This window comes from Macaca mulatta, chromosome 19 (assembly GCF_049350105.2).
Source record: "Macaca mulatta isolate MMU2019108-1 chromosome 19, T2T-MMU8v2.0, whole genome shotgun sequence".
Classification (NCBI taxonomy): Eukaryota; Metazoa; Chordata; class Mammalia; order Primates; family Cercopithecidae; genus Macaca; species Macaca mulatta.
The window spans coordinates 46,172,907-46,186,284 of NC_133424.1; the positions used below are offsets into that span (position 1 = coordinate 46,172,907).

The 13,378-nt window shown below is 44.2% G+C and overlaps 1 protein-coding gene across 7 annotated transcripts in view; it reads left to right on the top strand.

The window, feature by feature from the left end:
• The window catches only part of ZNF30 (zinc finger protein 30), an 82,176-nt gene that overhangs the window by 53,511 nt on the left and 15,287 nt on the right, over positions 1-13,378 (top strand). For 3 of the 7 annotated variants that reach the window (XM_077982090.1, XM_077982094.1, XM_077982092.1), the window contains exons 1-3: positions 7,133-7,385; positions 10,058-10,130; positions 12,266-12,416. In XM_077982090.1, the coding sequence (XP_077838216.1) occupies positions 10,122-10,130; positions 12,266-12,416 (160 nt within the window). In that variant the 5' untranslated portion in view covers positions 7,133-7,385; positions 10,058-10,121. Of the gene's footprint in view, positions 1-3,838; positions 3,976-4,714; positions 4,810-6,909; positions 7,453-10,057; positions 10,131-12,265; positions 12,417-13,378 lie in introns of those variants that run through there. The other 4 variants (XM_028839455.2, XM_015123538.3, XM_077982091.1 and 1 more) reach the window with 4 other exon arrangements.

Genomic DNA, 13,378 nt, shown 5'->3' on the forward strand with positions numbered 1-13,378 from the left:
TATTTAGGCTAAATTGTGGGAGCTAACAACATAAAGTACATTGATTTCTTTATTATGGTTAGCAGATACTTAAGAATGTTAGCACAGGTCTTTGAATAAATTTTGCTTCTAAGAGAAGTTACTATTTATTCCTAATTAGACGGGGAGGAAAATCTTTGAAGAGAAACCTCTACTTTACTTTTCACAGGAAGATTACAATCGTGCCTTGGGACAGATTAAATGAGGGCAGCAGGAGAGAGATTCTGTTTCCTGAGGCCTGCCCTTCAGGCCCAACACACCCAACATTATAACAAAAGACTGTAACAAGAGCTACAAGAGTTATGAGCCAGGAGCCGTGGATGAAAACCAATATATATGAAACTGCCTTTGCAAAAAATTGTAAGAGAAAATTCTGGCCAACTCCATCTTGCCTTTAACCTCCAAACTGCCCTTGGTCATTCCTGGGCATAAGTCAGCCTGACTTTGGAAGACAATAGCTCTTCCCAAGAACTAAACCACTCTTGTAAAACTAATGAAAGGCTACCAGGTTAGGAAAATCAGAGGGGCCTGAATTGTACTAAGATGTAGGTGTAGTTAAACAATTACCAGCCATTATTCCAGAGGTCCCAAGATCTGCAACTTCCCCAGCTCCTCCTGTGTTAATTACTATGTTAATGGTAATTAACATTACTATTGTGGAATCTAAGGCCTTTTGAGATGTCTTTTCAGGCTTTTGCCTTTCTGACAACCAGATGGCTCCACCCACCCTGTGACTCAAGCAGTCCTGTTGCCCCCACACAGAAGCAGACTCAGTGAACGAGGACCATTTTCCTCATCCCTACAATTGCATTCCCCAACCAATCAGCAGCACCCATTCCCTAGTCCCCTGCCCACCAAAATATCTTTGAAAGGCCGGGCGCGGTGGCTCAAGCCTGTAATCCCAGCACTTTGGGAGGCCGAGATGGGCGGATCACGAGGTCAGGAGATCGAGACCATCCTGGCTAACACGGTGAAACCCCGTCTCTACTAAAAAGTATAAAAAAACTAGCTGGACAAGGTGGCGGGCGCCTGTAGTCCCAGCTGCTAGGGAGGCTGAGGCAGGAGAATGGTGTAAACCCAGGAGGCGGAGCTTGCAGTGCGCTGAGATCCGGCCACTGCACTCCAGCCTGGGTGACAGAGCGAGACTCCGTCTCAAAAAAAAAAAAAACAAAAACAAAAACAAAAAAACAAAAAAAAATCTTTGAAAAACCCCAGCCTCCAAATTTCAGAGAGATTGACGACTAATAATTCCATCTCCTCGTGGCATGGTCAGCCTCTCATCAAACTTTTTCTTTACTGCAAAGCCATGGTCTCAGTGGATTTTTTTCTGTGCAGTGGGCAGGAAGAAGGGGCCAAATTTTATATATATATATATATAAATATATATAAAATAACACAAAAAGAATCCCACAAGTACTGAGTTTTGCTTTGTTTTGTTTTGTTTTGAGATGGAGTTTCACTCTTGTCATCCAGGCTGGAGTGCAGTGGTGTGATCTCAGCTCACTGCAACCTCCACCTCCCAGGTTCAAGCAATTCTCCTGCCTCAGCCTACCAAGTAGCTGCGATTACAGGCATGTGCCACCATGCCTGGTTAATTTTGTATTTTTAGTAGGGATGGGGTTTCACCATGTTGGCCAGGCTGGTCTTGAACTCCTGACCTCATGTGATCTGCCTGATTTGGCCTCCCAAAGTGCTGGGATTACAGGCATGAGCCACCACACCCAGCCAGGGTTCTGAAAGCTCTCTCTCTGCACTTCTAGCTTCCCTTTATCCTTTAAAGGTGCTTTCCCCCAACAATTCCCTTGCGTCTAATCCTATTGTTGTATCTTCCCTTTGGGGGACACCTGCACTGACAGAACATGTTATATATTGGTTTGGGACAAAATACGATTTCTAGTTGTCACGCTTACACGTAATTTGCTGCCACCATGTCAGCTGGAGAAAAGTCCTTCCCTATACCTTTAAAATGCTTGTCCACTTCCACTTGGAAACTGTGAATGGCAGCAATGCCAGGCTAGTGGTTTTAGAGAGTGGGTCTCCAGATCTAAAATGTTTTCATGGGTAAACTCCCTGTGTCCTTGTATTCCCCTATTAGCTTTTTAAACTCTTCTGATTTCCACAAAATAGAAGTTGCATATGGAAATATGCAGTTAGATGGGCCACTGGACTCCAATTTCAGCCCTCAGTCTACCATCTGAAAAAGCCCAGGAGATCTCAGAATTCTCCTAGTCTAAATTGACCCTTTTATTATAATTATTTTTTCTTGAGATAGGGTCTCACTCTGTCACACTGGCTGTTAAATCAATGACTCAAAACACAGCTTCTTGGTCTTCCTCTGAATCTGCAGTACAAAAGATTTTCTGCTATCTCTATTTCTCATAGCCTCTTCCTATATTGATACTTTCTTTCTTTTTTTTGTTTTTTTTTTTTGTTTTTTGTTTTTTTGTTTTGTTTTGTTTTGTTTGAGATGGCAGAGTCTCGCTCTGTTGCCCAGGCTGGAGTGCAGTGGTGCAATCTCGACTCACTGCAACCTCCACCTCCCGGGTTCATGCCATTCTCCTGCCTCAGCCTCCCGAGTAGCTGGGACTACAGGTGACTGCCACCACGCCTGGCTAATTTTTTGTACTTTTAGTAGAGATGGGGTTTCACCATGTTAGCCAGGATGGTCTCGATCTCCTGACCTCGTGATCTGCTCACCTCGGCCTCCCAAAGTGCTGGGATTACAGGCGTGAGCCACGGCGCCTGGCTTGATACTTTCTTTACTAACATATGTAGATTGCTTGCTTTAACAATTCAACCAAATATTTGATAACATCAAATTAATTTAACTGTATCACAGGTTGGGTTCACAGGCAAGCAGACATTGAGATGGAGATTATCCCACAGGACAATTATTTGGAATGGCTCTTGGCCTCAGTACCTGGGGAAGGCGAAGGAAGTAAACAGTATTGGGCAGAGGGAGTAGACATGTTATACATTCACAACAAAGGCCTCAGCCAATCCCACAGGAAGCTCTGGATCTGTAAAAGACCTTCAATGTGGTCCCAAGTTGGGGAGGAAACCCTAGATTTTATCTTCTCACATTAACTAGTCATTAAATGTGGGCATCCTCCTGCCAAAAGGGCATTGTTCTGACCACTTCTTCATGGAACATCTTCATGTGTCTCCAAATCACTCATTCCCTCGCCTCCTTTAAATATTTGCTCAAGTATCATTTTCCCAATGAGATCAACCCTACCCCCTCTATTCCCTACTGGAGTCCCTCCTACTCCACAGGCTCCTCATCACTCCGTTCTGCTCCTCATGTTTCCTTTCCTATTGCACTTTTCACCTCATAAGTCACTATGTAACTTATAACATTTCTTTGTTCACACATCTAGAAAGCATCTGCAACAGGGCGGGTGCTCAGTTAGTATTTGTTAAAACACACGGGAACCATGGCTTTGTACCTGTTTACTCTCTCTAAATCTACCCTCAACAATTCCTTTCCTTCCACATTTATGATTGTTCAATGTTATCAGGAAGAGAAATAAATCATAATCTGAAGGAACAAAAATTTAATGGTAGCCACAATTCTAGTAGAACCATTACCTCAACTAAATTTCCTCACATCTCAGAACTCAGTATTCTGTACTTACCTCCCACTGGGACGTATCTTTTCTCAGGCATCACAGATAATTTTCTCCTCCAGTTACCTTATGATTCTTTTTGTATAATTTCATTAATCAACATTAACAGCCTTCTGGGAATCGCTCACTTCACAAATGTTTTTTGGAGGTAATCTCAATTCCCCCTGAAGACTCTGTCTCTGCACTTACAGATGAGAAGAAGATCACTCCCAGAAAGAGATAGGAGCATGGAATCCCAAGCCTTTATCTCAGTGTTCAGATGGCCTCTCTTGACAAATGCACAAAATACTACAACTGCGGCCACTATCCTAGTTGGAAACACAATTCGGTAGGTGGCTGTTCTTTTCAGATAAACATATGGAACTTAGATGAAATGTATTTCAGGAAATGCAGTGAGAAACATTATATGGGGGAAAAATTCTGCTCTCCTGGATTAGAACATCACTGACAGAGGTCAGAGAAAATTTCCTGAGGGATCAGGGACTGTAATTTTCCACTGGATGCTAAGATTCCAGCTGTAGGGCTCGTAAGTATCCTTCCTCCCTCTTCCCTGAGACAGCTTCATCTGAAATCTCCAATTTACCCTCAACGATTAAACACCTAGAACCTCACTAGAGTCACGCAAGTCTTCACTCAAAACACAAGGGCATAGCAGTAAGATTGTGATCCTTAGCTGTCATCTATGGAGTGGGCACTTGGTATTTGAGGGGAACTTTTTGAATAAATAATTTCAAAATCATTTCAAAAATTTTCTCAAAAACACCTGTAATTTAAACATTTCTTTGAGATTCTAAGTATTCTACTAATCTGTTGCATTTCTACCCACCATGGAACTCACATTCCCCTCTGCAAAATACAAATTTCTATTGTATTCACCCCTCACTCCTGAACATAAATTTATCCTCACAAATTTCTGCCCAGATGACATTTTGATGGCTATTTACACATCCCCATCTCAGACCACACAGTGTACAAAATTTGGCCCCTAATGGAGCCTCTATGAAAAGTCCTTTAATCAGGGGAATAGATGAGTCCTTATTTGTCTTGAATGTCTCTACTTCCTCTAGGACAGAAGTGATCAGTAACCACAGCTGGTTCAGGAATCACAGGATCTTGCAAAGTTGTCTCCGATTGACATGAACTGGCTGGATTCTCACTCCAGGTCTATCACCTTCTTATTTGTTAATGAAATATTTGTCTTCAGACATTATGACAGATATCCAATGAGTTTCAGAGGGTTTGAAAATGATGGACACTTTAGACATGAATAGCCTACATGGTGAACTTACAGAGGCAAAGCAACTGGTCAACAAACAGCTGTTCTACCAAAAAAGCCTGGAGTTACAAAGCGGACGAACATTTTTGCAGAGCTAGAAACTAATTCCAACAAGGCTAAAAACCTGCTACTGCTGGTAGGGAAAATCCTAACTATTCACAGTCAAATGCTTTTGTTGGGAGGTTATTTAGGTTGATGTTGATAAGGGAAAAGTTCCCTTGTCCTCCTGGCAGGGCGTGCGATGGGGGTGTGGCTTGCTTCTTCAGTGCCCCGCTGCTCAAACCTCCAGGGGAATATACAGACGGGTGGGCTGTGGGGCTGCGACCCCATGGCAGTGTCTAGGGGTGAATGTTTACAGCTGAAGCCCCAGTGGGCGTGTTACAGGGTGCCCTTTTAGTTTAGCCGTCAGCAGGCGGTTTATGTTAGTCAGCTCAATTAGATCCCTGCCTCATCGCAAAGACAGAGGGCTTTCTGTACCCCGGGGTTCCTGTCTTGGTGTACCAGAAGAATCAGATCACACATGGGCTTGGAGGATGACTGCAGGGTTTTGAGTGGAAGTAGCTCTCAACAGTTGAGGGAGCCAGAAGGGAGATGGTTTTCCCCTGGAGTCGGGCTGCTCCGCAGCACCTGCTCTCCTCCGACTGCCCCAGCCAAACTCTGCGTCCTTCTGGTGGGTGGCCTGCCCGCGTGCCAGCGTCTGTCACGTCTTCTTCCGCCAACATGTTCCTCTCGATGGCCGGTGGCATATGTGTCTGCTTCCTAGGGTCTCGGAGTATTTATACGTACAGGATGGGGGCGGGAACAGGATGGGGGCGTGGCAGGCCAGGGCGGTCTTGGGAAATGCAAAATTTGGGCAGGAAAACAAAAATGCCTGTCCTCAACTAGGTCAGTGGGCACAGGGCCAGGGATGGAGCCCTAGCCAGGGACCACACCCTCCTGTACCCAGCACTTCCCTTCCCCCCTTCCGTATCATTTAAAGGGACTCCGACCTTCCCTCCCCAGCACTCCCCTTCACCGCTTCCGTATCAATGTCATCACCCTGGACTGACACCAGGAATCACTGTAATGTGGGCTTAATAAGAACAGAGCTCAGCTGGCCGCGGTGGCTCACCCTGTCATCCCAGCACTTTGGGAGGCCGAGGTGGGTGGATCACTTGAGCCCAGGAGTTCGAGACTAGCCTGGGCAAGATGGCAAAACCCCATCTCTACAAAAAATATATAAAAATTAGCCAGGTATAGTGGCGCGCGCCTCTGGAGGCCACTACTCTGTAGTCCCAGCTACTCTGGAGGCCAAGGTGGGAGAATCACTTGAACCTGGGAGGCGGAGATTACAGTGAGCCGAGATCGAGATCGCGCCACTGCATTCCAGTCTGAGCAACAGAGGGAGACCCTGTCTCAAAACAAAACAAAAACAAAGCAAACAAACCAAAAGCGGAGCTGACAGTCAAGGTGAATTTCACGTTTGCCTGTATTCAGTTTTAGCATTATATAAACCAAAAGAAGAATGCCATAAAGGCTACAGGCAGATAATACAGAGAAGTATTACTGAAAAAGGAACCAGAAAGAGTAAATATCTCCTAAACGTATGATGGGACAGAAAGATAAATGCCTTTTACATATAGTTAATGTCTGTTTGATTCGTCTTATTTACATTCTCCTTTTAAAAGGTCTTACATTTAGCATCTTAGATAGAACCCACAAAATTTAAATATTTAATAGAAACTTAAAATTTCTGTATCAGAGGACAGAAATATATTTTTCTCACACGTGATCAGTCAAATTGCCACTATTAATCGTATTAATGTTCTGTTAAATAATAGTATTTCTGTAGCGAAAAGCAAACAGTACGGAAAGATAACTTCAAACACCTAGTTTTCATATTTTTGTGTTAAAGTAATAACATATTTTGGTATACATTATCATTTTTTGTTTTTGTTTTTGCTTTTTCTGACCTGGTGTGTTACTGCCCTGGGTTGGCCCTCTAAGAAGCTGGCCACCTACTTCGGGCCTCAGGTGTCAGTCGCCCCCCGACTCCCCAAAATCACCGAGCTTGGAGGTCTACAGCTTCCAGCTCTGCGAGCGCCTGCGCCTGCGCACTCTCAGCCGGACGGGAGCTCCCAGAAGTCTCCGGGCGCCGGTGGGAGGACTTGTGGACTGCGCCGCGCATGCTCGGCGGTGTGACGGCTCCGGACTACATTTCCCACAGGCTACTGCGATTCGGCGAATGTAGCCTGAAACTACATTTCTCAGCTGCTCCTGGAACGACCTCATTCTACCTCCTCGCCAGTTCATTGTGGTCGTTGACCTGGCAGCGACCTTTCGAGTTCTGCGAGGTAGAAGTCAGCGCCCGGCTCAGAGGTTAGAGCAGCCCCGCCAGGCAACCTGAATTTCTGCAAAGGAACACAGTTAGCACCGGGAGTTCTGCAGACCTGGGTCGGCGCAGAACCCGAACTTAGACATGCGTGAGCGTTGGGTGGACCGGGCGAGGATCCCGGGCCCGCGAGTGCAGGAGAGGCAGGGAAAGGGAGGGTACGTGGGACAGGGCCGGTGTGCACCCGCGAAGACTGGGTGCATGGCCTCCATGCGAATCTGAGCTATTAATATTTGTTACTATTTTGGATAAAATCACTAATTGATTTATGTAAAGGAAGAAAAGACTCTTCAACTCTCAGTTTAAAAAGGAAACGATAGATATGATACCTTGTGCATGCAGCGGGAAGAAGTGGGAGTGCCAGGAAGCCTCTTCTTGTTTGGAAAAAACTTTATAAGTATTACACCTTTTTTAAAGATGAGAGCAATGCCATCTGAAAATTATCAGTGCAGGGAAAAGGACTTCAAAGTATCTGTTGTGCAGATTACTTTCCTAATGACAAAATTATGTAAGAAAGGAGAGCAAGATGACAGCTGTACACATTTCCGTCAATCTCCATATTGCACAGAAATAGGACCCAGCCTTTTCTTAAGGGTCTTCAATTTTGCATTATCCCACAGCAGTAGCTCGCTCTCTCTAGCTGCTAGGGGACAGAGGAAATTTAAACATCAGAGAATCTTTTCTGTTGGTTTTTTGTTTGTTTTTAAAGAAGAGTTGCTCAATTTTTTAGTTAGAATTAAAAGAAAGCATGCCAGAGAAACACGTTTTGTTTTGTTTTGTTTTGTTTTTTTTGAGACGGAGTCTGGCTCTGTCGCCCAGGCTGGAGTGCAGTGGCCAGATCTCAGCTCACTGCAAGCTCCGCCTCCCGGGTTTACGCCATTCTCCTGCCTCAGCCTCCCGAGTAGCTGGGACTACAGGCGCCGCCACCTCGCCTGGCTAGTTTTTTGTATTTTTAGTAGAGACAGGGTTTCACCGTGTTAGCCAGGATGGTCTCGATCTCCTGACCTCGTGATCCGCCCGTCTCGGCCTCCCAAAGTGCTGGGATTACAGGCTTGAGCCACCGCGCCTGGCCGAGAAACACGTTTTAAGTAAAAAGTGGAAACAGGTCGGGTGGCACGGCTCATGCCTGTAATCCCAGCACTTTGGGAAGCTGAGGCGGGTGGATTGCCTGAGCTCAGGAGTTCGAGACCAGCAACAGGGCAACATGGTGAAACCCCGTCTCTACTACAAATATAAAAATTAGCCAAGTGTGGTGGCGCGCGCTTGTAGTCACAGCTACTTGAGAGGCGGAGGTGGGAGAAGTGCTTGAAACTGGGAGTCGGTGGAGGTTGCAGTGAGTGGAGATGACGCCACTGCAATCCAGCCTGGGTGACAAAGCAAGGCCCTGTCTCTGAAAAAAAAATAGATACATAAATAAATTAAGTGGAAACAAAGTGTTTCTTTAATTAAAATGAAATAAAGGTTGTATAATGTTTATGTAATAACAACTCCAATGCAGTCAGGAGTTTGAGACCAGCCTGGCCAACATGGCAAAACCCTGTCTCTACTAAAAATACAAAAATTAGCCAGGCGTTTTGGCAGGCCCCTGTAATCCCAGCTACTGGGGAGGCTCCCAGGAGGTGGAGGTTGCAGTGAACCGAGATCACACTACTGCACTCCAGCCTGGGCAACAGAGCGAGACCCTGTCACAAAACAATTAAAAAAAAAAAAAAAAGAAAAGAAAAGAAAAAAAATCCCTTCTGATGCCTAATATATAAATTAAATGTAATCATAGGTGTGTAGGTATAAGAAAAAACATAGTATATGTGGGGTTCGGTCAGACATCTACTGAGGATCTTTGAGTGTATCTCCCCCCTGTGAAAAAGAGGGAACTACCATAATAAGAGTTAACTCGACCGCATGCTGTGGCTCTTGCCTGTAATTCCAGCACTGTGGGAGGCCGAGGCGGGTGGATCACGAGGTCAGGAGATAGAGACCATCCTGGCCAACACGGTGAAACCCCCCTACTAAAAATACAAAAATTAGCTGGGCTTGACTGCACCTGTAGTCCCAGCTACTCAGGAGGGAGGCAGAGGCAGGAGAATCGCTTGAATCTGGAAGCAGAGGTTGCAGTGAGCCAAGATGGCGCCACTGCACTCACTCCAGCCTGAGTGACAGGGCAAGACTCTGTCTCAAAAAAAAAAAAAAAAAAAAAAAGAGCTAACTCATATTAAACAAGTATTCTATTAAGTTTTGGGGATGGGTTTTCTTATTCTTCAGGACAACCACATGTTGGAGCTGATATTCCTATTACTATTTTAGTGATGAGAAAACTGAGCCATATTAGTAACTGCCTGATCATTTTCTCCTATGTTCTCTATCTCCCATGTCCTGACCAACCTCAGATTTATACTGCCACCATTAAAGAAGCTCTGGATTGGGTGATGTGGACTCTTTCTTAGGCTTAGAACATGGGAATGGAGTGAGGAGAATCTGTTCAAGAGAGGACTGTGCAGCCCAATTTGAGACCTAGATCGACATTCCCAAAATGAGGGCCTAGTGGGAAAGATTGTGTCTGATTCTGCCTTCCTTAAGAAGCGCCACTCCTCTGCATCCAACTCTCTACAGCTTAGTTCACTGGGGCTTGAATTCCACTGTTCTCCAAATTTTGTTTGAGGGTTTTTGTAGCACAGTTCGGAAGCTGAAATGGAGGGACAAGAAGGTTTATTAATGTATGTCATTGAGAACACTAAAGCCTCCTTTTCCTCTTTCTGGATTTTCTAGAGTTTGAACTTCTCAGATAGAGGAACCCCAGTGAAGACTGATCAGTTCCTAGAGTTCTCAAAGCATGGCCCACGTAAGTTGGTGTTTCTTCTTGAAATATTGGGATTTTTACATTATGTGGCTATTTTCCTTAATTGATCTGAAGCATTCTGCATCAGAGTACACCATCTAATTGCCTACTTGATTCCTTCTGTGTGGCAGAAAGATGCCAAAGTATTGTTTCCTCCTTACAAGGTCCTCGTTTCTAATTGATGTTCCTGAATTCATTGAGCAAATTCTGAGCAGGTAAATAGTAAGTCTTAGCTGAAAGGCTGTGATAGAGCAGTGAAGGATTGAAGTCCCATGGCAGAAGTATTTGAGCTTCCTACATCCAGCTGTGGTTTGATGAGTTCGATCTGTTGGCTTCATTTGGCCACACATCAGAAGATTTGAAGTTTTCCACAGAGCTGATAAGATGGAATTTTGTACTAATTGGTCTCAATATGATGAGATAACATGCTCTCTGAGGCTTTTAAGATTGATTGGGGGGCCGGGCGCGGTGGCTCAAGCCTGTAATCCCAGCACTTTGGGAGGCCAAGACGGGCGGATCACGAGGTCACAAGATCAAGACCATCCTGGCTAACACGGTGAAACCCTGTCTCTACTAAAAAAAATACAAAAAACTAGCCGGGCGAGGTGGCAGGCGCCTATAGTCCCAGCTACTCGGGAGGCTGAGGCAGGAGAATGGCGTGAACCCAGGAGGCGGAGCTTGCAGTGAGCTGAGATCCAGCCACTGCACTCCAGCCTGGGCGACAGAGCCAGACTCAGTCTCAAAAAAAAAAAAAAAAGATTGATTGGGAATGTGATTGTGACGTGAAACATTGATATGATTCTTCTTGGGATGCCCGAGAGTGATACTAGGTCAATTTTGTTATGGAATGGGACCTGCCAGACTTGGACAACATGCTTTTGGTTCTGAGTCATTTTCATCCTAATCCACTAACTCAAGAATATCCAAATGGCCAGGTGCAGTGGCTCACACCTGTAAACCCAGGACCTTGGGAGCCCAAGGTGGGAGGATCACTTGAGCCCAAGAGTTCAAGACCAGCCTAGGCAGCATAGCAAGACCCTATCTCTACCAAAAAAAATTTTTTTAATTAGCCAGGCATGGGGGCACCTGCCTGTAGTCCTAACTACTTAGGAACCTCAGACAGAAAGACACTTTGAGCCCAGGAGTTCAAGGTTGCCGTGAGCTATGATCATAGCACTGCACTACACACTGGGCAACACAGTGAGACTCTGTCTCAAAAAAATTTTAAAAAACAACAGACAAAATATTAAGGATATTGTGTGACACTATAAGTATATTGTTATCAGTAGTACATTAACAGAGTACCAGAATTGGGGAAACCTGAGGCATTTGGTTCAGTCTTCATTTATAAATCATTACTTTTTTTTGAGACAGTCTCGCTGTGTCACCCAGGCTAGAGTACAGTGGCACAATTTCGACTCACTGCAACCTCCACCTCCTGAATTCAAGTGATTCTCCTGCCTCAGCTTCCCAAGTAGATGGGATTACAGGCGTCTGCCACAACGCCCAGCTAATTTTTGTATTTTTAGTAGAGACAAGTTTCACCATGTAGGCCAGGCTGGTCTCGAACTCCTGACCTCAAGTGATCTGCCCACCTCAGCCTCACAAAGTTACTAACTCAATATAGATCCACAAGATAACTTTTATGTCACTATGGAAAAAAGTGTTTATTAATACAAGGAAAAACACTTATGATCTGACCATAATGAACTTGAAGCTTGAGGAGTTATTCAACAAATTTGTGTCATGGCTATTTTCTAAGACAGATTTTATTCTACAGTTGGAGAAAGAAATCATAGCTATTTTCCTCTTAAAGGAAGAGTAATATAGAGACTAATCCTTTTTGAGAATTTGTTTAGTTGGATACCTAACAGGCAATATCTTTGTATATACTCTTTCACATAAAAGGGAAACTAGGATTATTTTGTCCATTTCACCACAGATATGGAGTATTGTGATATCCTACAATATATAGGACATTTTGTCCATAGCAGCAGGATTCTTCTAGAACATGCAGATACTATGCTCATCCACTTCCCATGTTATAAGCTTCCAGCCTATGTTATTGTTCCCTTACTACATCGAAACGTTTATTTCCTCTCCTTTCACCTTGAAAGCATTTTCTTTGATTTCACCAGAAATATGTGGGTTTGCAGTTTCAGGGATCAGTGACATTTGAGGATGTGGCCATAGCCTTCTCCCAGCAGGAGTGGGAGAGTCTGGACTCTTCCCAGAGGGGGTTGTACAGAGATGTGATGTTGGAAAACTACAGGAACTTGGTGTCAATGGGTAAGTGTACCTTTCTCAAATAATTGAGAATCTGCTCCCTGTTATACTTTCTCCATTATAGGTTTTAGGGCTATCTTAAGAACTGAACACAATTTCTTCTTGTTGCCAGATAAATCATTTGAGCTTTGTTAGGTTGGAAATGATCCAGTGTCAGGATTAGAATTCTGGATTGTTTATTGCAAAACATTGACAAAAGAGGCCAGGTTTTCTATTATGTTTTTGCTCTGAATTGCTCTGAACGTTCTGTGAAAATCTGACCCACTTTGCAGGCAAAACAGCTAGACAAAGGGTCTTGATTTGTTCCACCTGAAGAGCCTGTACAACTTATATGCCGGCGGATTGGATAAACAAATCATTTAAAACTGGAGCTACCTCATTTTATTTTGTATGATATAATCTGATTTTGTGGTTAAAATTCATCATTTCTGAACTTTGCATTTAAGAGTAAATGCAAATTAAACCTATATCCTATAGGTGTAGATGTCTAAGGAGACTTTGTTTTTCTCTTAGCAAAATAACAATAATAATGTTAGTAACACACAGTGTGCTTACTGTGTGCTGGTTCACTGTTCTCTGCTCTTTATATTAATATATATTTGTATTAACTGATTTTTATCCTTACAAGCACTCTATAGGTGCTAATCATTTTAGATGAGAATTCTAAAGCACAGTGTATTTAAGTGAGTTATGCAAGATCACACAGCCCATAGTTGACGGTAGCAGAAACTTGAACCCAGGCACTTAGGTTCCACATCCGTGTTCTCAATCACAGTGTCATACTTTTTTTTTTTTTTTTTTTTTGAGACGGAGTCTCACTCTGTCGCCCAGGCTGGAGTGCAGTGGCCGGATCTCAGCTCACTGGAAGCTCTGCCTCCTGGGTTCACGCCATTCTCCTGTCTCAGCCTCCCGAGTAGCTGGGACTATAGGCGCCCGCCACCACGCCCGGCTAGTTTTTTGTATTT